Below are 24,584 nucleotides of genomic sequence, written 5' to 3' on the forward strand. Positions count from 1 at the left end.
ATATTTGTTGAAATATATTAGTCTGGAGTGACCGGTCTGCCAAAATTGCTATTATCTCCAAACAGAGAAAAATTGGAACAGTGGTGTAGCTTCCCAGGAGTGACCGGTCTGCCAAAATTGCTTCAAGGGTGCAGTGACAACTCATCTGGGAAGTCACAAAACATCCCAGAAGAACATCCAAAGAAAAACATCCAAATAACTGCAGGCCTTTCTAGGCTCAGCCAAGATCAGTGTTCATGACTCCACAATTAAAAAAAAAAAAAAAAAAGAATGGGCAAGAAAAGAGTAACATCATCAGTGCTTGTCTTTTGAGGGTGTAGGCATGCTTTGCTGCCTAAAGACCTGAAAAACTTGCCATTAATGAAGGAACCATTATTTTTGCACGGTAATTTATCTATGAGCTGAAGTTGGTGTAATTGAGTTATGCAGCAAGACAATGATCCAAAACTCAAAAGCAATTCTCCATCTGAATGGCTGCAGAGAAACACAAAGTTTTGGATAGGTCTAGTCAAAATCTTGACTTGAACCTAACAGAGATACCATGGCTGGATTTGAAAACGAGCAGTTCATGCGTGAAAATCTATGAATGTTTCTGAATTAAAAGAGGTCTGCAAAGAAGAGTGGGCTAAGATTCCTATGAAAAACTTATCAATTTATAGGAAGCATTTGGCTGCAGCTATTGCTGTTAAAGGTGATGCTGCTAAGTTTAGGGAGCAGTTACTTTTTCCGATGAATGTTGTAGGTTTTGGATAACTTTGTTCCTTAAATGAACGAAGCAATTTCCTTTTGTCTAATATTGTATTTTGTTTAAAGATCAGAATCTATTCAGTGTGACACATATATAATAATATGGGAAATTGGGGTGGGGGGTGGACTTTTTCATATCAATATAAGTGCTACTCCATGCACATTAACCCAGAACTAATCCATTATGACTCTCGTATCAAAACAAGCAGTTTGATTGCTTGTGTTTACTATGTTTCATATCTAAGAGAACTTGAAGCTTATATTTAAAAAAATGTTTTAATATTTATTTAATATGTTCCAAGGCTTTTGTGTTATTACTCTACCAAAAGCTGAATTCCTTAGTCCATCCTCAGATATGTTATAATCAAACTGTACAATTTTTTTTCAATAAAGTGCTAAGATGCATAACATCTCTGAAGGATGTGTTGGCCTGTTGAACCTTGCTTCCTGAAAATAATTGTGTGTGTGTGTGTGTGTGGAGGGGGGGTTGGGGGAAACGTCCCAGTGAAAATTTGCATCCTGGAGGAGAAGGGAATGGTAATGGTGACCTACTACATCTTTCAAACAGCTAGTATGCTGCTAAACAGGATGCTGATCTACAGTAAAAAAAAAAAAAAAAAAAAAAATAGCTGTTCCATACTTTACTACCTTTGCATGAAAAAAAAATTTAATTGAATTTATTCAGTCTGCTGTTTCTCCCCTACTTGAAGAATCTGTGTTCCCAAAGTTGTGCTCCAATTAAATTTGAAGGGAAAAGGGCATCAAATATTTAGTATATGAGGATCACATTTGATACAAATTCTTAAGTCTTTTTCAGGTTTAAAATGGAAAAATATAGTTCTGCTTTACAGAAACATGCTTAATAATGGACTTTGTCATTTTTTATGAATTTTGTGAAAAAAAATTTTTTTCTCTTCTAGGGACTATGCATTTCCTTTTTCAGTTTTTCATTGTGTTTGTCAGGATTCTCCAAAATATACTTATAATCACCAAGTAGACATGTATACAGAGCATTCCAAATGTGCTGTTTTGAATGAAAGAGGTTCTACTCGATGCTTGACTAATGAAATTTCTGTTATTTTGAAGCTGACATAAACATATTTGATGGAAAAAGCATAGTGAGATAACGTTATAACAAGGTGCCTAGGTTAATAGGGCAGGAAAGTGCCTTTTTTATTCCTGTTTGTCTATAAAATACTAGCACAAATCCTGCAGAAATTATATCTGAAGTGACGACGTAGACATAATTGCCTGCTGGAGAGTAGGTGTAAATATTAGCACGTGCTTTGTAAAATACATGCATAAATTACAGCATCACCCTAACAGTTCCTCTGAGTGTGCCTACTGTAAAATGACTTGGTGTACTTTTATATTCTGCGACGTTGATTAGTGATGATCAGCAGAACCATTTTATTTTCCAGCATTTTACTGCTGAATACTGAAAACATTTTTTGCATGTAAGTTAGAACAGCAGAAATCTCCTTGGAACTTGTGAGCTATCAGCTGGCAAAATACACAGGGAAGATCAGTTTTTCCAGTTGCCATTTGGTGGTAACCCAGATTTCTGCTGTTGTGAACAATGTCTTTTCTGCTGTTTGTAATGATGCCGCTCTGCTCTGCTTCCTTCATTTCCAGTGACACTTTTTTGTTTTTTTGCTTTGCTCTTTCCTTTTCTGCTGCGACACATGTAGTGGATTTATGGTCTGTGGGGTGCATTATGGGAGAAATGGTTTGCCACAAAATCCTCTTTCCAGGAAGGGACTGTATCCTTGTGCTGCTGCAGCAGTTTGAATTTTAACTGGCAACTACATCAAATGGATATAAAAATCTGGTGTCTACGTATTTGATCAAATATAAATTTTCAGACCATAACCTATCTGTTCCATTGTACCTGCATCTTGCAGCAGGACATACAGTCTCTAGTAATTGTTGGGCTGCTTTTCCTTTCACTCATTGTCTCTAGCATTGCTCTTGCATTCTAGCCTTATCGTGTGCGTGTATATGTCTAAATTTGTAGGGGTATGTGTGCGGTGTGTGTGTGTGTTCACCTGCATGGGTGGTATATTTTATTTTAAAACGTTTTGTAGGAGTTACTTTTTTGTTAACGTCATATCATTTTGTTTCAGTTGACATTTGGTCAGTTGGGTGCATCTTGGGAGAAATGATCAAAGGTGGCGTGTTATTTCCTGGGTCAGATCGTATCCTTCCCCTTGACCTATGACACACACATTTCAATATCAAAATATATAGACTATTCTAGCCTTACATTTTATATCCAATAGCATTTATTTATTTGGTTCTTTCAAATGTCAAGGTAACAGTGCCAAGTTATTTTTTTATTTAGTGATTACATGCTATTTGCACAGGCCTTTGACATTTAAATTAATTTTATATACGAGGAGGGTGATTTTATAATATAGCACTTAGGCTGTGAAGGCATGTAGGTATATGTTGTACCTATTTTTATAAAGGTATAAACCCCCCAATGACATGAATCAGATAAATATAACAACAATATCAACATTGTTAAAAGCAAATCAACAATTCAGACATTAAAATGCCCACCGTACCCAAACGTTTTCAGATGGGAGCAGGAAGCACCCTACCAGTTCAAACCAGTCTCTTAAACCCTGTACTCCTCATTGAACCAAAATTGTGTGCAAATCTATCATATATATATATATATATATATATATATATATATATATATATATATATATATATATATATATATATATATATATAACCACTGTATGTGTTTAAAATTTCAAATACCTCAAAATGTTCAAAACATTCCCACAAAGATAAGAGACCACTGGCTCAGTAGTCCACTGATGTTGTTCAAATGTGTCCAAATTAGTACTTCCCTTTTTTTTCCCCAGGGGCATTTGTGTATGGTGGATATTTTAATATTTGAATTACTTTTGATGACATGTGGCTATTGTGTTTTATAAAGGCTACATACATACCTACGTCTTTTATAAAACAACCCACCTGAAAGTTGCAGCACAAGTTTTATCCTGCTCCATTGCAGGAGCAATTTTGTGCATGTATGTACCGGTAGGAATCTGTGAATAGGTGTTTATTTAAAAAATGCCCACAAGTATGTCTCCCCCACCCCACCCCACCCCAAGCTCCTATTCTATTGTATAACTTATAAATAGGCACTATATCTTCCAAGCACCTATATTTGTGTGAATATATGTTATGGCAGTGGTTCCCAAACCTTGTCCTGGAGGCATCCCAGCCTGTCAGGTTTTCAGGATACCCACAATGAATATTCATGAGAGAGAGATTCGCATGTACTGTCTCCACTGCATGCAAATCTATCTCATGAATATTCATTGTTCACGATATATGATAACTGAATATTACCAAATTTACTACAAATGTTATTAAATATTATGTAACATTAAAAAATCTATCCCACATAACAAATATGAAATCACACAAAGTAAGTACCTTAGTCTTATATTCTGCAGGTTGACTCTGACAGACTGTGGCAATCAGTAAATGTGTCATATCAATGTTCCTTTATCAGGTAATTGTCTTCTCAATTGGAACAAATTTTTTCAAAATCAGAATGTACAAATGCCCATACTCAAAAAAAATGTCCAAGTACAAATCATTGTTGTTCTTATTAATGTTGAAACTGGACTGAGGTATCACCATTGTATAAATACATAAGTATTGCAATACTGGAACAGGCCGAAGGTCCATCAAGCCTAGCATCCTCTTTCCAACAGTGACCAATCCAGGTTACAAGTACCTGGCAAGATCCCAAAACAGTACATTTTATGCTGCTTATCCTAGAAATAAGCAGTGAATTTTCCGAAAGTCCATTTTAATAATGGCTTAGGGACTTTTTTTTTAATTATTTGTTACATTTGTATCCCACATTTTCCCACCTATTTGCAGGCTGAATGTGGCTTACATAGTACCGTAGTTGCGTTCGCCAGTTTCGGAATGAACAAATACAGGTGTTGTTGTAGTAGAATAGGTTCATGTAAGGTAGGTATATTAGGGAACTTAGGAAGGAAGAGGGAGGTAGGGGTGTAGCAAGCTATCCAATTCTTTTTAAAATACCGCTAAGCTAACTTCTTTTACTACATTCTCTGAAGATGAATTCCAGAGTTTAATTACAAGTTGAGTGAAACAATATTTTCGATTCATTTTAAATTTACTACTTTATAGCTTCATCGCGTGCCCCCTTGTCCTAGCATTTTAGAAAAAGTAAACAAGCGATTCACGTCTACCCGTTCCACTCATTCATCATTTTATAGACCTCTATCATATCTCCCCTCAGCTGTCTTTTCTCCAAGCTGAAGAGCCTTAGCTGCTTTGGCCTTTCTTCATATGGAAGTCGTCCCATCTCCTTTATCATTTTTGTCGCCCTTCTCTGCACCTTTTCTAAATCCACTGTACCTTTGTTGAGATGCAGTGACCAGAATTGCACACAATATTCAAGGTGCAGTCGTATCATGGAGCGATACAAAGGCACTATAATGTCCTCATTTTTGTTTTCCATTCCTTTCCTAATAATACCTAACATTCTATTTGCTTTCTTAGCTACCACCGCACACTGTCAGAGGGTTTTAACATATCATCAGCGATGATGCCTAGATCCCTTTCCTGGTTGGTGACTCCTAATATGGAATCTTGCATTATGTAGCTATAGTTCGGGTTCCTCTTTCCTACATGCATCACTTTTTACTTGCTCACATTAAATGTCATCGGCCATTTAGATGACCAGTCTCATAAGGTCCTCTTGTAATTTTTCACAATCCTCTTGCAATTTAACAATTTTGAATAACTTTGTGTCATCAGCAAATTTAATTGCATCACTAGTTACTCCATCTCTAGATCATTTATAAATATGTTAAAAAGCAGCAGTCCCAGCACAGACCCCTGGGGAACCCCGCTATCTACCCTCCATTGAGAATACAGACCATTTAACCCTACTCTCTATTTTCTATCTTTTAACCAGTTTTTAATCCCCAGTAGAACACTACTGCTATCCCATGACACTCCAATTTTCTCTGAAGTCTTTCATGAGGTACTTTCTCAAAGAACTCTTCTTGCAATCAGCTTTACATCCAGAGGTCACTGCTGATAATCTTTAAAATACACAGTCTAAATAGTGTGTATGCAGCGTCAAAGCAGTCTCTAAAGGACCTGTTTCACTGTATGCTTCATCAGGACCTTGCTAAAATTAACAAAACATCCTCATCACATTACAAATAATCAAAATATTATACAACACCATTTTAAATAACAATACCGCACAGCTAGCTTACCTGCTGGAAGCTCACACTGTGTTTCAAAAAAATGGCGACCATTGCGCTTAGACACCTAGACATGCACAGTTACTCAGGTTGATATAAAACCATGAAAGTATTAGTGTCTCAGTATGACTCACCTGGGATAGGCTAATAATAAACTCTAATAAACTTCTTTATTAAGTCCATTGGGGGCAACAGTGTTCCACTCAAAAATCAATCTTCATGAAAAAACATTCTCTGCTAAACTGCTGCCAGCCACCACATGGATCAAAGCGCATGAGAACTACAAATCGCAGGTCCTCTACTCGATGAGTGTGTGCCAACAGTGGTGCTTCCACCCGCTGAAGCCGAATATTACTCAAATGTTGTGCAATGCGGTATTTGATTCTTCTCACAGTCTCACCAATATACCAATGAGCACAAGGGCACTGAATTCCATATACTACATAATCTGAGTCACAATCAGTGACTAATATCAAAATATGCTATCGGTTTAACTGTTGAATCCAGATTTTCTTTGTGTCTAAAGCATACTGGCAATACACACAGTGGCTGCATTTGCCATGATTGCCCCTCACTAACTCTTTACTCTTCAAATTCTTATTTCTACCAAACACTGCCCCCAAATTAGGTCCTCTAGTATATGGAAATCTAGGGATTTGGTCAAATCCTTTGTAGTGTGAGAGCAAAGGCCAATATTTAATTAAAAGCAGCTGAACCTGATAAACTTGTGTATAACATTTCAAAACACAAGTTAACCGCGAATCAGTATATTTCTTAGAAGGGCTCAACAGCTGTTGTCTTTGAGCGTTGTTTGATTATTTGTAATGTGATTATTTTTTATTTTTATTTTAGCAAGGTCTCCTGATGAAGCATATAGCAAAACAGGTCCTGTAGAGACTGTTTTAATGCTGCATACATGCTATTTAGATTGTGCACTTTAAAGATTCTCAGCAGTGATCTCTGAATGTAAAGCTGATTTATGATGACATGGTGATACCGCAGTCCAGTTTAAACATTAATAAGGACAACGATTTGTATTTGGACATTTGTACATTCTGATTTTGAAAAAATGTATTCCAATTGAGAAGACAATCACCTGATAAAGGAACATTGATATATGAGACATTTACTGATTGCCAGAATCAGCCTGCACAGTATAAGACTAAGGTAAATAATTTGTGTGATTTTATATTTGTTATGTGGGATAGATTTTATTTATTAATATTTAATAAAATTTGTAGTAAATTTGGTAATATTCAGTCATCATATATTGTGAAGATTGTTGTTTAATTGATTACATTTGAAGAGTTTGTTTAGCTTAGGGGCTGCTTTATGAATATTCATTGTGGATATACTGAAAACCTGACTGGCTGGGGTGCCTCCAGGATCAGGTTTGGGAACCACTGTGTTTGGCAAGCATTACCCTATCTTTCTGTGGTCATGACCTCAATTCACATGGCCACAGTGCATGACCCCTGGGTGGTGTGGGCTAGCAATGTCCTATAGAGCACTTACCAGGTTGTGACCCCAAACGCATGTTTCATCACTCATTGTTTGGGAAACTCTGTGTAAGGATAATCTTTTGAACATCAACTTAAGCATGTAAAATGATGATCAGCACTCTGAAGTCACTTACAAAATTACCTAAATGTAGCAATGTGTGAGCACTTGCCCATTTTTCTGTATATTGATAGACATATTGAAAAATCTTTTGTCCTTCATCTAAGTTGGTGCTTCTCAGCTCAGTCCTCGGGGCAAACCCAGCCACTCATGTTTTCAGGCTATCCACAATGAATATGCATGAGAAGGCAGTGCATGCAAATCTCTCTCCTGCATATTTATTATGGATATTCTGAAAGCCCTACTTTCTGGGTTTGCCCCGAGGACTGGATTGAGAAGCACTGATGTAAGTCAGTTCTATCTTGTTGCAGATAAACAGAAGGTCTAGCAGAGGTGATAAAGGAGTATTTCATAGCAAATGTATGTTGAAAGAGGTTCAAATTTGACTTTTTAGGTCTACTATCAGCCTGCCTCAGGCAAGATCTGGCAGTGCTAGGCTACTTTAATTTTTTTTTCTCTATTGTAATGTGTTCTTCCTTTTTGTTATAGGAATCATCCCCTTTTTCAGCAGGATGTGCTCTTAGGTAATTGTCCTTTCCTTGATGCTTATCATTGCCTTTGGCATGGGGCACTTCATCTGTATAGCAGGAAGTTATCTAGAAGGGGGTACCTGCTGGAGGCTGTCCTTTTGAGGCCTTTCCTCATATGCAGATGTTTTATAGATGATTGGGGGGGGGGGGGGTAAATTTATTCTTGTATGGCCAAGATCTAAAGTGTTTTATATCCCCAGCATGATCGGGTGCAGGAACTTTAACGAAACCTCCCTGATATGGGTTCTTGGTCATAATAATCCAGGTTCAATCTTACGAAGACAGTGGTCATCATATAAAAATGTACAAAAAATCCTGTTTTGTCTTTTCTAATCATTGGTAATTAACATTCCAGGTCATTGCTTTGTTGTGAATGTCTTTGCTTTTATAGAGGTTAAGCATATTCATCCCCTAAAAATGTGTTAACAAGGCAGAGCTATAGGGTACTGATGTCTAGCCTTTGCTAATCTGTGCTTAGTTTAAGTAGATCTATAATTATGATTGTGTGATCTCTTATTTAGACAGTTTCCAGGTTTACATGAGAATTTGCTACTCCTGAAGGTATTTGAACGTTGCTGTAGTAGACGACTCCTAGCAATGCCTGTCTATACATAATATCTAAAATGATTACAAACATGTTATTGATGGTATTTTATATGGTGCTATCAGTGTATATAAGTTTTGCCCAAAATGACTGTGTTCTTTGAACAGTTGACAGTAAAATTTAAGCACATAGAATTTGTGACTTGCATAAGGATGTGCAAATAGTAGCTAAGGAAATTGAATTGAGACTTACAAATGTACAATGCTCTTCCCAGGTTACTACTGTGTTATGAGTCTTGGGCATACTTAAACTAGGATTGAGCCACCATGCAATTAGATTAGAAACAGCTTTGACTGTAATCACAGAAAGACTGTATATCAAATCCCTTCCCACTTCCCCTTCACTTCTTATCTTCATCCTCTAAGAAAAATAAATTGCAAACCATCAGTCGTGGTGCTTACTCTGAAGTGTCTTAATGTGTTCTTGTGGACTTGAATATGTGTTGGATGGCAGACATGCTATTTTCCTTAGCTGCTTTTCCTTAGATATTGATCAGTGGAATAAAGTCATCGAGCAACTTGGTACACCATGTTCAGAGTTCATGAAAAAATTACAGCCCACAGTCAGAACCTACGTGGAGAACAGACCCAAATACGCTGGTTATAGTTTTGAGAAACTTTTCCCAGATGTGCTTTTCCCAGCTGACTCAGAGCACAACAAGTTAAAGGGTAAGACTTTGTCACCTTATAAATATTTTGCCTACTACCTTTCAGGAGCATTGTATTGATTGTAAAGTGGTTTATCATGAAAATGTTTAGCATGCACAAAAGGCATTGCATTTCTGTGGCTTATAAGAGCATGCTTATAAATAACAACAGTACTCCAACAGGCAGTCTATCATTTCCCGCTCATAATCCCATGATGAGTCCTTTTGAAGTGCAACTGCCCATTCTGGCAGCATTATTATTTATAAGCTTGCTCTTATAAACCACAGAAATTTAATAGTGGCATATATTGACCTCTGAAGTCCTTCTATTCTGTAAATAATTTTTACATGTTCAAATTTGTGTACATTTGATAGTGATATTTAATTCACTTGTTTAAACATGTAACTTTTTTAAGAGATTTTCATTTTTGCAGTATTTTAGTTACTGTTTGCATTTTGAGCTATTAGTAGTTAGATTAGTTTGCATAGGACAAAGAGGTCAGTCCTTAAAAAAAAAAGATAAATGGATACAAATGTGTTAGAAATTGCAATATTCAAAAAACAGGGCAATATTTCAACCTTCCAGGACACACACTAACTGACCTTAAGATTGCCATATTTCAACAAAGGAACTTTAACAGGGAAACTTCTTCATGAAACTGTTGAATTTGAACTCATCAAAAAGCTTGATACCCTCACCCTAGGCTTGAATAGAGACATTGAGACACTAGAGAATAGAGACACTACAGTGCACTGGCCTGAGAACCCGGGGGACCACATTCAATTCCCACTGCAGTTCCTTGTGACTCTGAGCAACTCATGTAACCCTCCATTGCCCCAGGTAAAAAAAAGAAAAAAAAAACATGTACCTGTATATAATATATACACAGAAATTAAGGGACGAAATATAGAACTTGGGGGTTAATGGTAAAATTTACCTACTAATTTCCTTTCCTTGAATCGTGCCAGGCCAGTGGGTTGTATTTCCCCTACCAGTAGATGGAGCCAGAAAGCTGGACACTTAGAGGGAAAGTTATCAATGTGGGCTACAATTAATAAATGTTATTGTACTGTTATATTTCAATAGTTTTTATTGGTGACACATAGAAAAGCACAATCCATTTTAACATAGCTTGTTTCAATACAAAACAACAGAACTCAGTAAAGTAACATTTCAAACTTAATACTTTCATGTAGCCATCCAGTATTTATAACTTTTCTCCCCTCCCCCTCCCCTTCCCCCCCCCCCTCCCTCTCCCTCCTCCCTTCCTGTATACCCCTCTAATATGTCTCCTCCCGTGTACCCCTTTGAAATATACTATTAATCATAGTTTATTAAGAATTAGACTTCTTCCCCGTTGTGTTAACTTGGCCAAGTAAGGATTCCAAATCCCAAGAAATCGCAGCTTACGTTTATAAGACCCTCTGGCCTCTTGCACTTCCCAAGTGAGTACCTGATGTATTTGATTTCGCCAATGCCAATATTCTGGTTTGTTCTGTGAGGTCCATTGCTGCAAAATACATTTTCTTGCAATTAAGCAAAGTTTACGGCATAGCAAAGCTTCACTTGTTCTGAACCCACGAAAAGCATCCGGGCAATCAAGCACTACTTGAGCAGGTGTACCCTGTATACAATTTGGCATCATGAGAGAAAGAAAAGCCACCACCCTCTTCCAAAAACATCTTATATGCGGGCAACCCCAAAACCCATGATATAGAGAATTGTCGGCTAGGTTACACTTCAAACAAGTGGGCGTCCTTATTCCCCCCGCACGGTAGAGCTGCACTTGCGAAAAGTATGCTCTATGTATAACTCTGTACGCACACTCCCTGTACCCTGCACCAGTAATTAAGTGTGTTACATTCTTAAGATGTGCTGCTATATCCCACGATGTTAAATCTTGACCTACATCTACTTCCCAACGCCTCTTAAGCTGAGCTAGATCTTTCCCAGGTACTAGGGACCAAATTTTCTTTTGCAAATTCGAGATGGAGGGAGCCTCATTTGAAACTTCAGTAAAAAAGTTTAAAATTTTTTCTCCCAAACGGATTTGAAGTGACACCTTATTAAGAGAATTAACATAGTGTTTCAACTGACAATGTGCAAAGGTGTCACCCCATCGAATTAATTCTTGAGGGATCAGATGATTTAAGAGTTGAAGCTCTCCTGTGTGGCTTACCACTGTCTCCAGATTGTTAAAGCCCTGTGCCTCCCAACGCGCAAAAACTGAATTTTCCTGACCGGGTCCAAACATCGGATTTCCTCTAATCGTTAGGAGTTCCGACACCTGAGGGTCCCCTCCCAGAAGTTTCCCCAAAAACCTCCATGCATCTCGTACAGGTCCCAACAGAACAGAGTTACCTCTCAATTGTGCCAATGATGGACCATCCCCATGTAGCAGCGAGACCAAATGAAATGGTTTAAACAATTCCCTTTCTATGCCCAATGGTGTGTGATATTCAGAAAGACAAATCCAATCGCGTACCTGTCTCAAGTTACATGCTATGTTATAGAATTTAATATTGGGCAGTCCTATACCACCTTGTTTCCATCCCCCCAATAGTAAGGGCAACCGTATCTTTGCCTTTTTATAAGCCCAACAAAACCTCGTCACCAATCTATAGAACAGTCGTATATCTTTCTGTACTAATTTTATTGGCAATGTTTGCATGACATATAGCCATCTAGGAAGAATTACCATGCGTATCAAGCACAATCGTCCTGACAGTGACAGTGTCAACGCCCTCCAGGCGTCCAACTGCTGTCTTGTTTTCTCTAGCAGCCATTGCATGTTGGATCTTTGTATATCCCCTGTCCTTGTAGTCAACAGGACCCCCAAATATCGAAAAGAGCCCTCCACCCAACGTAAGGGAAACTGTCCCACCCATGTACTACGGGTCTCTGCTGTTATAGCCAGTGCCTCTGATTTGTCATGATTAATTTTAAATCCTGAGTATGTTCCAAATTCTAAGAATAATTCCAATAAGTCTGCCAGTGATTCCCGAGGCTTAGTGAGCACCACTAGCAGATCATCAGCAAAGGCCGCCACTTTAAATTCTTGATCGCCAAATCTCACCCCACTAATTGACGCACATGAGTAAATATCACGGATCAGAGGATCCATGTATAGTGCAAAAAGTAAGGGTGAAAGTGGGCAGCCCTGACGAGTTCCCCGCTGTATTTGAAATACTTCGGATTGCAACTCATTCACCCACAATCTAGCCAGCGGTGCCTCATATAAAACTGTTATCGCCCTCGTAAACCACCCCTGAAATCCATATTTTCCTAGGACAGAAAACAAAAAAGGCCACTCCACCCGATCAAATGCTTTTTCAGCATCAAAGCTGATCATAATGGCTGGGTCACCCGTGTTCATGTTATTGTACTGTTAACTTGTGTTGTTTTAGCACAGGTCCCATTTTATGCATTGAGATCTAGTTACTAATAAATGGGGTTAACAGTAAAGCAACATGTCTTAACAGTAGCCTACATTGATGACTCCCCCCCCCCCCCCCCCCCCCCCCCCCAGTGATATTAAAGCACAAGGAGTGGTGCAGTCTGGAACTAGCCAGTGTTCTTATACCAAACTCAGAATCAAACAACTATATACAAGCCAGGCACAAGTTTACGGTATTTTAATACTATGAGGCGTGTTTTCAAATCACTTAGACTTACAAACTTATAGTAACCTATGGAACTTTGTAAGTCTAGGTGCTTTGAAAGTGAGCCCCTATGTGTCTTTGGACAGCCTTTTAACTATCCAGCTTCGTGAATAAAATGCATCATTCAGTGAAGGTTAATGATATTTGTTTTTCGGGATTGTTTTGATTCAGTTTGATTTGACGCTAACCCACAAGCTTTCTGTGGGTGCCATCTTGGGGCAGAAGGGATATTTCTTTATTAATGGAATATACGTGGCAAAAGTTTCTTGGGTTGTTTTATTCTACTGATCACCACATTAGTAATCAAGTGTGGGCAGTTAATGAAGAAGGTGGTTATCTTTGGTGATTGAGAATGCAATTATCCATCTAACCAAGAGTATTTCCTTTGCTACAGCCAGCCAAGCAAGAGATTTGTTATCCAAGATGCTGGTCATTGATGCCTCAAAGAGAATCTCTGTAGATGATGCCCTCTTACACCCATACATCAATGTCTGGTATGACCCCTTGGAAGCAGAAGCAGTATGTTTTCCCTTTTATTTATATATATATATATGTGGTGTTGTGCATGTTTGTATGTTGTAAATGTCTCTAGTTTAGTATATAGAAGACATGATATGTACAGCAAGGGTTAAGAGGCAAAATAAAATAGAGGTGGTTAATAGAAAGAAGAAACAGAATTATTTTCATTCTGCCATTTGTGCTCTCTCCTTAAAAAAAAATTAGGCTTTGTGACTAGAATGCTCTTAATCTAAGTTAGGACAGCTTAACCATTGGACCAGGTGAGGCGCTAGCTCAGGGCACCGGCGATAAAGGGTGCCAAAATCACAAAGTCTCTAACTTTACCGCCAGTGCGCTACTCAGTCAAGTAGTTGAACTGGCTCTATCACAGATTGAGCATTCTAATCATATACCCCCCTATTTACTAAGCCACACTAGTGACTGCCAGTGAGCTAATACCGACACAGCCCATTCACTTTGATTGGGCTGTGTCGGCATTGTAAAAAGGGAGGATAGCCTATTTTTTAGGAGGGAGTAAGAGTGACAGAATAAATATAATTTTCTTTTAAGTTCATTCTATTCTTATTTATCACGTCAAGTTTGTTTGACACATGAACTAGTATGCATAGTTAATAGCATAAGATTCCTGTGAATTTTTGAGCATTTGGTGTATTTTAATATGAAAAGTTAGTTCAGATTTTATTTTAACTATTTATAGCTCATTAATCCAAAAAAGTACTTTTGTTCAAAGCAGCTTATAAAATAACATACATAAAATATAACTGAAACAAATACTGTATAGTTTGAAAGTGTTTTTAATTGAAAAGGAATTAAGTTACTCACTGTATTTTGTGAGTGATTATTCTTTCTTCAAGAAAGCAGGATACCAAATCCTCACAGATGGGTGATGTCTGACAGTGTGAAAAAAAAATCTTCTCCAACTTAAACAACTTCTAGAAGCTTTTGAGAAACATAATCATGAACGTACATTACTTCCTGCCTGCTGCTGTTACATGGAGACTGTTTCAAGTCATTGTTTTTTTGTTTGTTTGTTTGTTTGTTTGTTTTTGCAAAGCCATTCGTTTGCATCACCCAGCACTCATTATCAAAGCAAATTTAACTTTTTACATATTTACTGGATTTCTGTCACTGTCATACAGGTTCTTAGTGTCTTGGTACTTAACTAGACTTTTTGGCTGCTTTTTTTATTTCTTTTTCCACATTTGCCCATTAAGGCCTATTTTTGCGGGCCTGAGGCACCACTGTTCAGGGTTATATTTAATCTCAGTCGTTCTGTTTTCCCTTCAGCTGTCTTTTGGGTGACACATCCCAGAAAAGAGCCCCCAGCAGCTTAACTTTACCCAGTGCAACAAGACCCCTATCCATTATAGATTTTCATAAACTGGAGCTTGTAGTGTTCGGGGCCAGATGAATTCTTTCAACGTAATTTGTGTTCACAAATGTTAGAGGTCTTAATGGCTGCGAACAACAGCGAGGCTGAATGTTTGGCACTTCACAATCTGGTCCATCAGTATCTACATTGGAGAAATCCGTCCCTGTGGATTGCAGCTCCTGAATCCATAGAGGTGATTGGCTGAAAAAGATCACATAGGATCCAGAGGCATATCTGTCTGGGTTCTTTAGTCACTAGAGTTTTGTCATAAATTTTATTTATTTATTTTATTTTTATTTTATTTATTGTGAACATTTATATCCCACATAATCCCACCAAGGCAGGCTCTATGTGGCTTACAACATTGAAGGAAGAGTACAATACAATAATCCCAGATCCCAATTAAGACCTTCACCTCAATTGGAATTAAGAGCTGTGCTACACAGGCCATTTTCCAACAGGATGCACACAAGAATTTATAAAAACAATTCAAATTAAATATATCCACATCTACAATGTTACATGCAGAGTAGAAGAACAAAATTTAACAAACAATGAAAACCATTAACCAATCACAATTAAACTTAGACCAGTACACATTCATAGCTGTGGTTATTAGTTAGAATTCAGGAAGCCTTTTAAAGGCTACCATAATTGAATAACCTTCATGTGATTTTTTTTCTTTTCTGCAGCTTCCAGTTCATACTTATAAAGCAACAAAATTCCATCAAAAAGTGCAAGAGAAAGATAAGCTATCTAAGAGCCTTTTACCCAAATCAGGAAGTTCAAATCTCTATATACTCGATTTAGCTACATATATGTCATATTTGACAGCCATCACTTTTCTTAGCACTCCCCGTTTTACAGATGGACAGGTGGCCTCTAAAATGATGCATATCTTATACTTCTAAAAACACTAATATGGCATGTCTATGTAGTCAATGCTGATATTTTAATCATAGTTTGCCGCAGTAACTTAACAATTATAACGGTCAATCTCAACGGTGCAATTTATAGATATATATGTTTAATCCACAAGAATTACAGCACCCACCTCCACAGATCAGGCAGTGGGTTTTTTTTCTAAATATTTTCAACTATTTTATATTCCTTAATAAAACTTTACTGCATCAAGGCTGCTTGTTCTCATGACTGGGTTGACGTCCACGGCAGCCCCCACCAACCGGAAGAAATCTTTGTGGGTGGTCCCGCACGCAGGGCACGCCCGCCGTGCATGCGCGGCCATCTTCCCGCCCGTGCGCGACCGTTCCCGCTCAGTTTTTTTCTATTCCGCGCTGGAGAGAGACGTGTTATCGTCTCTCTCTCTCTATCAGCCCCGGAAACCGGATTGCGATCTCGCCACGGTTTTTCCTTCTCTGCGTACGCGTTCGCATATTTCTTTTTTTTTTCAATTGTTAAAAAAAAAAAGGAAAGTGTCCTCGTCGTTCTTAGCCGTGAGGGCGCTTCGTTGTGGCCTTGTGGCTGCGCGGTCGTTTTCTTTTTCGGGTGTGCTTTTTCACTGCCACCATCGACGACTTTGACTTCGCCGACGCGATTTTTCCATCGATGTCCTCGAAGGCCCTGAGCGGATTCAAGAAGTGTGGTCGGTGCGGCCGGCAGATCTCGCAAACCGATACCCACGCTTGGTGCCTCCATTGCCTCGGGCCGGAGCATAATACCAAGACGTGCACCTTGTGTCTCGGCTTATGGAAGCGGACACAGGTGGCGAGGCAAGTTCTTCGGGACCGTCTTTTCGGAACTTGCGCCGGCCCTTCGATGTCGACTTCAACGGCATCGGTGTCGACGGGCCGGATCTTCAGTACCGGTACTGATGTCGACGAAATCGGCGCCGACTCTGGCACCGACCCCAGGAGTACAGGTACCGTTGGCCCGCCGGCCTGCCGGTGACGGCAGGGGTGGGCGGCCGTGCAGGCAGTCAGCCCCGGCCACTCCCTCTACCCAGGGCCGTCAGGACCGAACCCTGTCGGATCCGATTCCTCGAGGCCGTGGGGGTTCTACCTCCTCTTCGTCTCTACTGCTGAGCGCTGATGACGGGCATCGAAAGAAAACCAAGAAGCACTGTCATCGGTCGCCCACGGCGCACGGGACTGCCAGCTCCGGCACCTCGAAGGAGGACTCGACGCCCAGGAAGCGGCAGTGCCGAGAGGAGCGTTCCCCCTCGGTTGAAGAGGTGTCACTGCGTCAGTCCGCGGGCGCTTCGGTACTGTCTCCTAGACCCGAGCAGCTTCCGGCACCGACACCCACACCCGCCCCCCTGCCTTTCCCGACAGCGGGCCTGGACGAGTGCCTCCGAGCCATCCTTCCGGGGATTCTGGAAGGGCTGGTGCGCCAGGCTCTGCCGGCACCGGGGGTGCTTGCGCCCCCGGTGCCGTTGGTGGAGGCGCCGGTGTGCTCTAGCCCGATGCCGAGGCCTCCGACGCCGCTTGTGGCACCGGTGTCGGCCGCCACACAGGTGGAGTTGACGTCGATGGAGGGAGCTTCATCCCCGCCGGCGCGGGAGTCCACCGCTCGACGCCATCACCGAGGACGTGGTTCCTCACAGTCGAGACGGGCCCGGTTGAGGTCTGAGCTGCAAGAGCTCATGTCCGACACCGAGGAAGAGGCCTCGTGGGGGGAGGAGGAGGACCCCAGATATTTCTCCTCAGAGGAGTCTGTGGGCCTTCCCTCCGACCCCACTCCTTCACCGGAGAGGAAGCTCTCGCCCCCTGAGAGCCTCTCATTTGCCTCCTTCGTCAGGGATATGTCTATTTGCATTCCCTTTCCCGTGGTCATCGTGGATGAGCCGAGGGCTGAGATGCTCGAGGTCCTCGACTATCCATCACCACCTAGAGAGTCTTCCACGGTACCGTTGCACAATGTCCTCAAAGAGACACTGCTTCGGAACTGGCTGAAGCCATTATCTAACCCCACCATCCCCAAGAAAGCGGAGTCCCAATACAGGATCCACTCTGACCCAGAGTTGATGCGGCCTCAACTGCCTCATGACTCGGCGGTCGTGGACTCTGCTCTCAAGAGAGCACGGAGTTGGAGGGGATACCGCCTCGGCGCCCCCGGGGCGGGAGTCTCGCACTCTGGACTCGTTTGGGAGGAAGGCCTACCAATCTTCCATGCTCGTGACCCGCATCCAGTCATACCAGCTCTACACGAGCATTCACATGCGGAACAATTTAGCTGAGGCAACTGGCGGACCTGGTGGATAAGCTCCCTCCGGAGCAGTCCAGGCCTTTTCAGGAGGTGGTCAGGCAGCTGAAGGCGTGCAGAAAGTTCCTGTCCAGGGGTATCTATGACACCTGTGATGTGGCATCTCGAGCTGCGGCCCAAGGTACAGTGATGCGCATACTCTCCTGGCTGCGTGCCTCTGACCTAGACAACCGCACCCAGCAGCGACTGGCGGATGTCCCTTGCCGGGGGGATAACATTTTCGGTGAGAAGGTCGAGCAGTTAGTGGACCAACTGCACCAGCGGGAAACCGCTCTCGACAAGCTCTCCCACCGGGTGCCTTCAGCATCCACCTCTGCAGGTGGACGTTTTTCCCGGGCCCGGCAGGCTGCTCCCTACGCCTACAGCAAGCATAGGTACACCCAGCCGGCCCGAAGGCCTCCTCAGGCACAGGGACAGTCCCAGCGCGCTCGTTCCCGTCAACAGCGTGCGCCTAAGCAGCCCCCTGCGCCTCCACAGCAAAAGCCGGGGACGGGCTTTTGACTGGATCCATGGGAACATAGCCGCCATCAAAGTGTCCTTACCGGACGACCTGCCGGTCGGAGGGAGATTGAAAGTTTTTCACCAAAGGTGGCCTCTGATAACCTCTGACCAGTGGGCTCTCCAAATAGTGCGGTGCGGATACACCCTGAATTTGGCCTCCACTCCAGCAAATTGCCCACCGGGAGCCCAATCCTTCAGCTCCCATCACAGGCAGGTACTTGCAGAGGAACTCAACGCCCTTTTCAGCGCCAATGCGGTCGAGCCCGTGCCACCCGGGCAGGAAGGGCAGGGATTCTATTACAGGTACTTCCTTGTGGAAAAGAAAACAGGGGGGATGCGCCCCATCCTAGACCTGAGAGGCCTGAACAAATACCTGGTCAAAGAGAAGTTCAGGATGCTTTCCTTGGGCACCCTTCTACCAATGATTCAGAAAGACGATTGGCTATGTTCCCTGGATTTAAAGGACGCTTACACTCACATCCCGATACTGCCAGCTCACAGACAGTATCTCCGATTCCGTCTGGGGACACCGCACTTTCAGTATTGTATGCTGCCCTTTGGGCTCGCTTCTGCACCACGGGTGTTCACGAAGTGTCTCGTGGTGGTTGTGGCATATCTACGCATGCTTGGAGTGCATGTGTTCCCGTATCTCGACGATTGGCTGGTCAAGAGCACCTCAGAGGCAGGAGCTCTTTGGTCCATGCAGTGCACTATCCACCTTCTGGAGCTGCTGGGGTTTGTGATAAATTACCTGAAGTCCCATCTCCAGCCAGTCCAATCTCTGGAATTCATAGGAGTGCTGCTGAATTCTCAGACGGCTCAGGCCTTTCTTCCCGAAGCAAGGGCGCAGAACCTTCTATCCCTTGCCTCTCAGACCAGAGCGTCTCAGCAGGTCACAGCTCGGTAGATGTTGAGACTCCTGGGTCCTATGGCCTCCACGGTTCATGTGACTCCCATGGCTCGCCTTCACATGAGATCTGCTCAATGGACCCTAGCTTCCCAGTGGTGCCAAGCTACCCGGAATCTAGAAGATGTCATCCGCCTGTCCATCAGTTGCCGCAATTCGCTGCACTGGTGCACCAATCTGACCCTGGGATGTCCATTCCAAATTCTGCAGCCCACGAAAGTGCTGACGACGGATGCATCTCGCCTGGGGTGGGGAGCTCATGTCGATGGACTCCACACCTAGGGACTGTGGTCCCTCCTGGAACAAGATCTTCAGATCAACCTCCTGGAGCTCCGAGCGATCTGGAACGCGCTGAAGGCCTTCAGAGATCGGCTGTCCTACCAAATCATCCAAATTCGGACAGACAATCAGGTTGCAATGTAATACATCAACAAGCAGGGGGGCACCGGATCTCGACCCCTGTGTCAGGAAGCCGTCGGGATGTGGCGTTGGGCTTGCCAGTTCGGCATGCTTCTCCAAGCCACATATCTGGCAGGCGTAAACAGTCTGGCCGACAGACTGAGCAGAGTCATGCAACCGCACGAGTGGTCGCTCCATTCCAGAGTGGTACGCAAGATCTTCCGAGAGTGGGACACTCCCTCGGTGGACCTTTTCGCCTCTCAGACCAACCACAAGCTGCCTCTGTTCTGTTCCAGACTACAGGCACACGGCAGACTGGCGTCGGATGCCTTTCTCCTCCATTGGGGGACCGGCCTCCTGTATGCTTATCCTCCCATACCTTTGGTGGGGAAGACCTTACTGAAGCTCAAGCAAGACCACGGCACCATGATTCTGATAGCGTCAGATCTGGTTCCCTCTACTTCTGGAGTTGTCCTCCGAAGAACCGTGGAGATTGGACTGTTTTCCGACTCTCATTTCGCAGAACGACGGAGTGCTTCTGCACCCCAACCTTCAGTCTCTGGCTCTCACGGCCTGGGTGTTGAGGGCGTAGACTTTGCTTCGTTGGGTCTGTCTGAGGGTGTCTCCCACGTCTTGCTTGCCTCTAGAAAGGATTCCACTAAAAAGAGTTACTTTTTTAAGTGGAGGAGGTTTGTCGTTTGGTGTGAGAGCAAGGCCCTAGAACCTCGCTCTTGTCCTGCACAGAACCTGCTTGAATACCTTCTGCACTTATCAGAGTCTGGCCTCAAGACCAACTCAGTAAGGAATCACCTTAGTGCGATTAGTGCTTACCATCATCGTGTAGAGGGTAAAACCATCTCTGGAGAGCCTTTAGTCGTTCGATTCATGAGAGGCTTGCTTTTGTCAAGGCCCCCTGTCAAGCCTCCTGCAGTGTCATGGGATCTCAACGTCGTCCTCACCCAGCTGATGAAACCTCCTTTTGAGCCACTGAATTCCTGCCATCTGAAGTACTTGACTTGGAAGGTCATTTTCTTGGTGGCAGTTACTTCAGCTCGTAGCTTCAAGCCCTGGTAGCTCATGCTCCTTATACCAAATTTCATCATAACAGGGTAGTACTCCGCACTCACCCTAAGTTCCTGCCAAAGGTGGTGTCGGAGTTCCATCTTAACCAGTCAATTGTCTTGCCAACATTCTTTCCCAGACCACATACCCGCCCTGCTGAACATCAGTTGCACACATTGGACTGCAAGCGAGCGTTGGCCTTCTTTCTGGAGCGGACACAGCCCCACAGACAGTCTACCCAATTGTTTATTTCTTTCGACCCCAATAGGAAGGGGGTCGCTGTCGGGAAACGCACCATCTCCAATTGGCTAGCAGATTGCATTTCCTTCACTTACGCCCAGGCTGGGCTGGCTCTTGAGGGTCATGTCACGGCTCATAGTGTTAGAGCCATGGCAGCGTCAGTGGCCCACTGAAGTCAGCCACTATTGAAGAGATTTGCAAGGCTGCAACGTGGTCATCTGTCCACACATTCACATCTCATTACTGCCTTCAGCAGGATACCCGACGCAACAGTCGGTTTGGGCAGTCGGTGCTGCAGAATCTGTTTGGGGTTTGAATCCAACTCCACCCTCCAGGACCCGATTTTATTCTGTTCAGGCTGCACTCTCAGTTAGTTGTTCTTCGTAGGTCAATTTCTGTTATGCCCTCGCCGTTGCGAGGTTAAATTGACCTGGGTTCTTGTTTTGAGTGAGCCTGAGAGCTAGGGATACCCCAGTCGTGAGAACAAGCAGCCTGCTTGTCCTCGGAGAAAGCGAATGATACATACCTGTAGCAGGTGTTCTCCGAGGACAGCAGGCTGATTGTTCTCACCTACCCTCCCTCCTCCCCTTTGGAGTTGCGTTTTACTCATTCCTTTGCTTGTCATTCAACTGAGCGGGAACTTTCGCGCACGGGCGGGAAGATGGCGGCGCATGCGCGGTGGGCATGCCCTGCGTGCGGGACCGCCCGTGAAGTTTTCTTCCAGTTGGTGGGGGCTGCCGTGGACGTCAACCCAGTCGTGAGAACAATCAGCCTGCTGTCACCTGCTACAGGTATGTATCATTCGCTTTACTGCATCTCAAATTTCAGTCAAACAATTTAAACCGTACTCATAGCTGTTCATAACGCTGTCGGATGGGGGTTACCCCATCAACAGCATTGCTAACGTTTTTATCCCCACAACTTTATTGCTTTACAATTCAATCCACTTTGCTTTTACTAAACTGAATTTTGAAAATGACTGTCACTCATGTGAGTGTGCTTGTGAGTCAGTAATCCAGCACAGCTGAAAAAGGGTTCAAGAACTGCACTAGCAGGTAGTAGATTTTTCAGTCTGATAAAAAGTTCCTTCAAATCAGGCTGCAATATTATTGATGTCTTCTGAATGGGTCTGCAAGTTTTGATCAAGGGAATCTCTGAAACACTTGACTTTCCTATAGCAAAATATACTTTATCATCATTATGATTATCACCTGCATTAGTAGTGCTGTCTGATTTGTCACTTGTGTCTTAATTATCATCATCATGCTGTCCAATTACAAAAAAGGCTTTCACAAAGTTGGAATCATTAGTTTTAAAGCCAGATAAGCAGATTTCCTCTCTAAAGACTATAAGTCCAGTGGACAGTCACCTTAATGTAAAATTTTCCATGGGATGACCAGCAGTCTATTGTGATAGACATATGTCTGTTCACCAAGAATTGCAACCAGCTTCAGCTTCATCTCCACTTTAAAGTGACTCAACTCATTGTTCTGTTTGGCTGGAGACCAGTAACCAGTTCAACAAATATGGGCAACTCCAGAAATAAGTCAGACTTTAATGTCTCAAAGCTAACCAAGCTGTAGCAATAAACTGGATTTAGTGCATCCATTGTCTGCAGTTAGTAACTGGGCAACTAGACTAAGAATAATTTTGTAAAGCGTGCTGGAGCATCCTTCCATTGTTGAACTGGATCCACTTTTTGCAGAATTGGTACTCCACACTATCAATGATAAGATTAAAGTCTCTACCAGAGTATTCTGCATCCAGTCATAGAGCAAACATGGGAAACAGGACCCAAGTACTGAACTCAAGAATAGCTGCCAAAGTAACAGCAAAGGCCACCATGTCAAAGGCTTACTGGTAGCATCAAATTCAGTGCTACCAGAATCTGAATTAAATCTGCTTTTAAGATTATTTCATTCTCTGTCGGAGTATTCCAAGGCTTGTCAGTTAAAAAAGCACAGTACCCTGATAGAGACTTCATGTTATAGAATGTTTCATTTTAAACGCGCTGATGAAATGTTGCAGGTCTTTAAGATCTCTAAACAATCAAGTGATATTACAGAGGTTAGGTTTCATCGTAGCATGGTACGTCAACATGTATTTAGACCCCGAGGTCTTTTGAGAGCTGGTTGCTGTGCAGGAAATAATTTCATTTTCCGAGCCATCATTTTGGAGAAATCAAGAATAATAAATAGTTTCTGCTCACTGTATAGAAGAGGTGCATTTGCTTTGGCCGTGGTTAGAATAGCCAGAGATTGCAAATATCTGAACACTTTGGCTACTATAGGTCTTGGGTATTTTATCCCAGGCATTTGCCTTGAATGGAGTTGTATTCTTTTGTAAGCTTTAATAAAGATTGACACAGTCCCCAGGCATCAACAGCAGGCTAGATGTGATGTGTGTATGCTGTGATTATTCTCAAAAGCTTCTAGAAGTTGTCCGAGCTGGAGAAGGTCTTTTCTTGCCCCAGGCTCTGTCAGATGACTTCACCTATCTGTGAGGATTTGCATCCTGCAGTCCACCACACCTGCTACAGGTAAGTAATTTGGTTTTCTGGAAAGGACCATAAAGTTGATTTCTATCCCCATATTGCATTAAGTGCATTTATAGATTTTTCTATACAGTTCTTACTAAATTATGTGAACTTTAAAACCCATGAATGTTTAAGAAATTTCATATTTGAGTGGCAGCTTGGGGTGGTGGTCTCTTGCATCTGGTTTTCTTTGCTATGACATAACAACATTTTGTTGAATCTTAAATGTTTTGTAGCCGCCACCAAAGATCCCTGATAAGCAACTGGACGAGAGAGAACACACAATAGAAGAATGGAAAGGTAGAGAGAGATGTGTACTGCTTCTTTACTACTTATTAGCTTAAAAATGTATTCAAATGTTTTCAAGCTACTATGTTATATTGTCTGTGCCAGTTTTTTGAGGTTCAGTTAGCAAGGAGTTTTCTGACTTGTGAAATGGCTGAGAAATATTAAATCTACTATCAATATTTGCATATAGTGAATATTAACTACAGTAAAGTCTCACTTATCCGACGTTCTGGATTGTCCAACATACCTAGGCGACGTCACAGCGTTGTCATTTAAATGTGCACCGGTTTCTCTCTTTCCTGGTTTTGTGTTTAGTTAAAAGGCAGCTGTTCTAGGTAAGATTTTTGTGCACAATAAGTTTGTAAACTCTTGTTAATGCTTCCTATTTGAAACATGGTATATGTCTCTCTTACCTCTCATCTACTTTTTCTGTATTATCTGAC

General features: G+C 42.3%; 1 protein-coding gene across 2 annotated transcripts in view; it reads left to right on the forward strand.

Annotated features, from left to right (window-relative positions):
* Nucleotides 1–24,584, forward strand: part of MAPK8 (mitogen-activated protein kinase 8) — a 79,023-nt gene that overhangs the window by 44,584 nt on the left and 9,855 nt on the right. For both annotated transcript variants that reach the window (XM_030203165.1, XM_030203164.1), the window contains exons 7-10: nt 2,874–2,945; nt 9,272–9,454; nt 13,490–13,614; nt 24,090–24,153. In XM_030203165.1, coding sequence (XP_030059025.1) covers nt 2,874–2,945; nt 9,272–9,454; nt 13,490–13,614; nt 24,090–24,153 — 444 coding nt within the window. The remainder of the gene's footprint in view (nt 1–2,873; nt 2,946–9,271; nt 9,455–13,489; nt 13,615–24,089; nt 24,154–24,584) is intronic.

Source organism: Microcaecilia unicolor, chromosome 5, assembly GCF_901765095.1.
Source record: "Microcaecilia unicolor chromosome 5, aMicUni1.1, whole genome shotgun sequence".
Taxonomy (NCBI): Eukaryota; Metazoa; Chordata; class Amphibia; order Gymnophiona; family Siphonopidae; genus Microcaecilia; species Microcaecilia unicolor.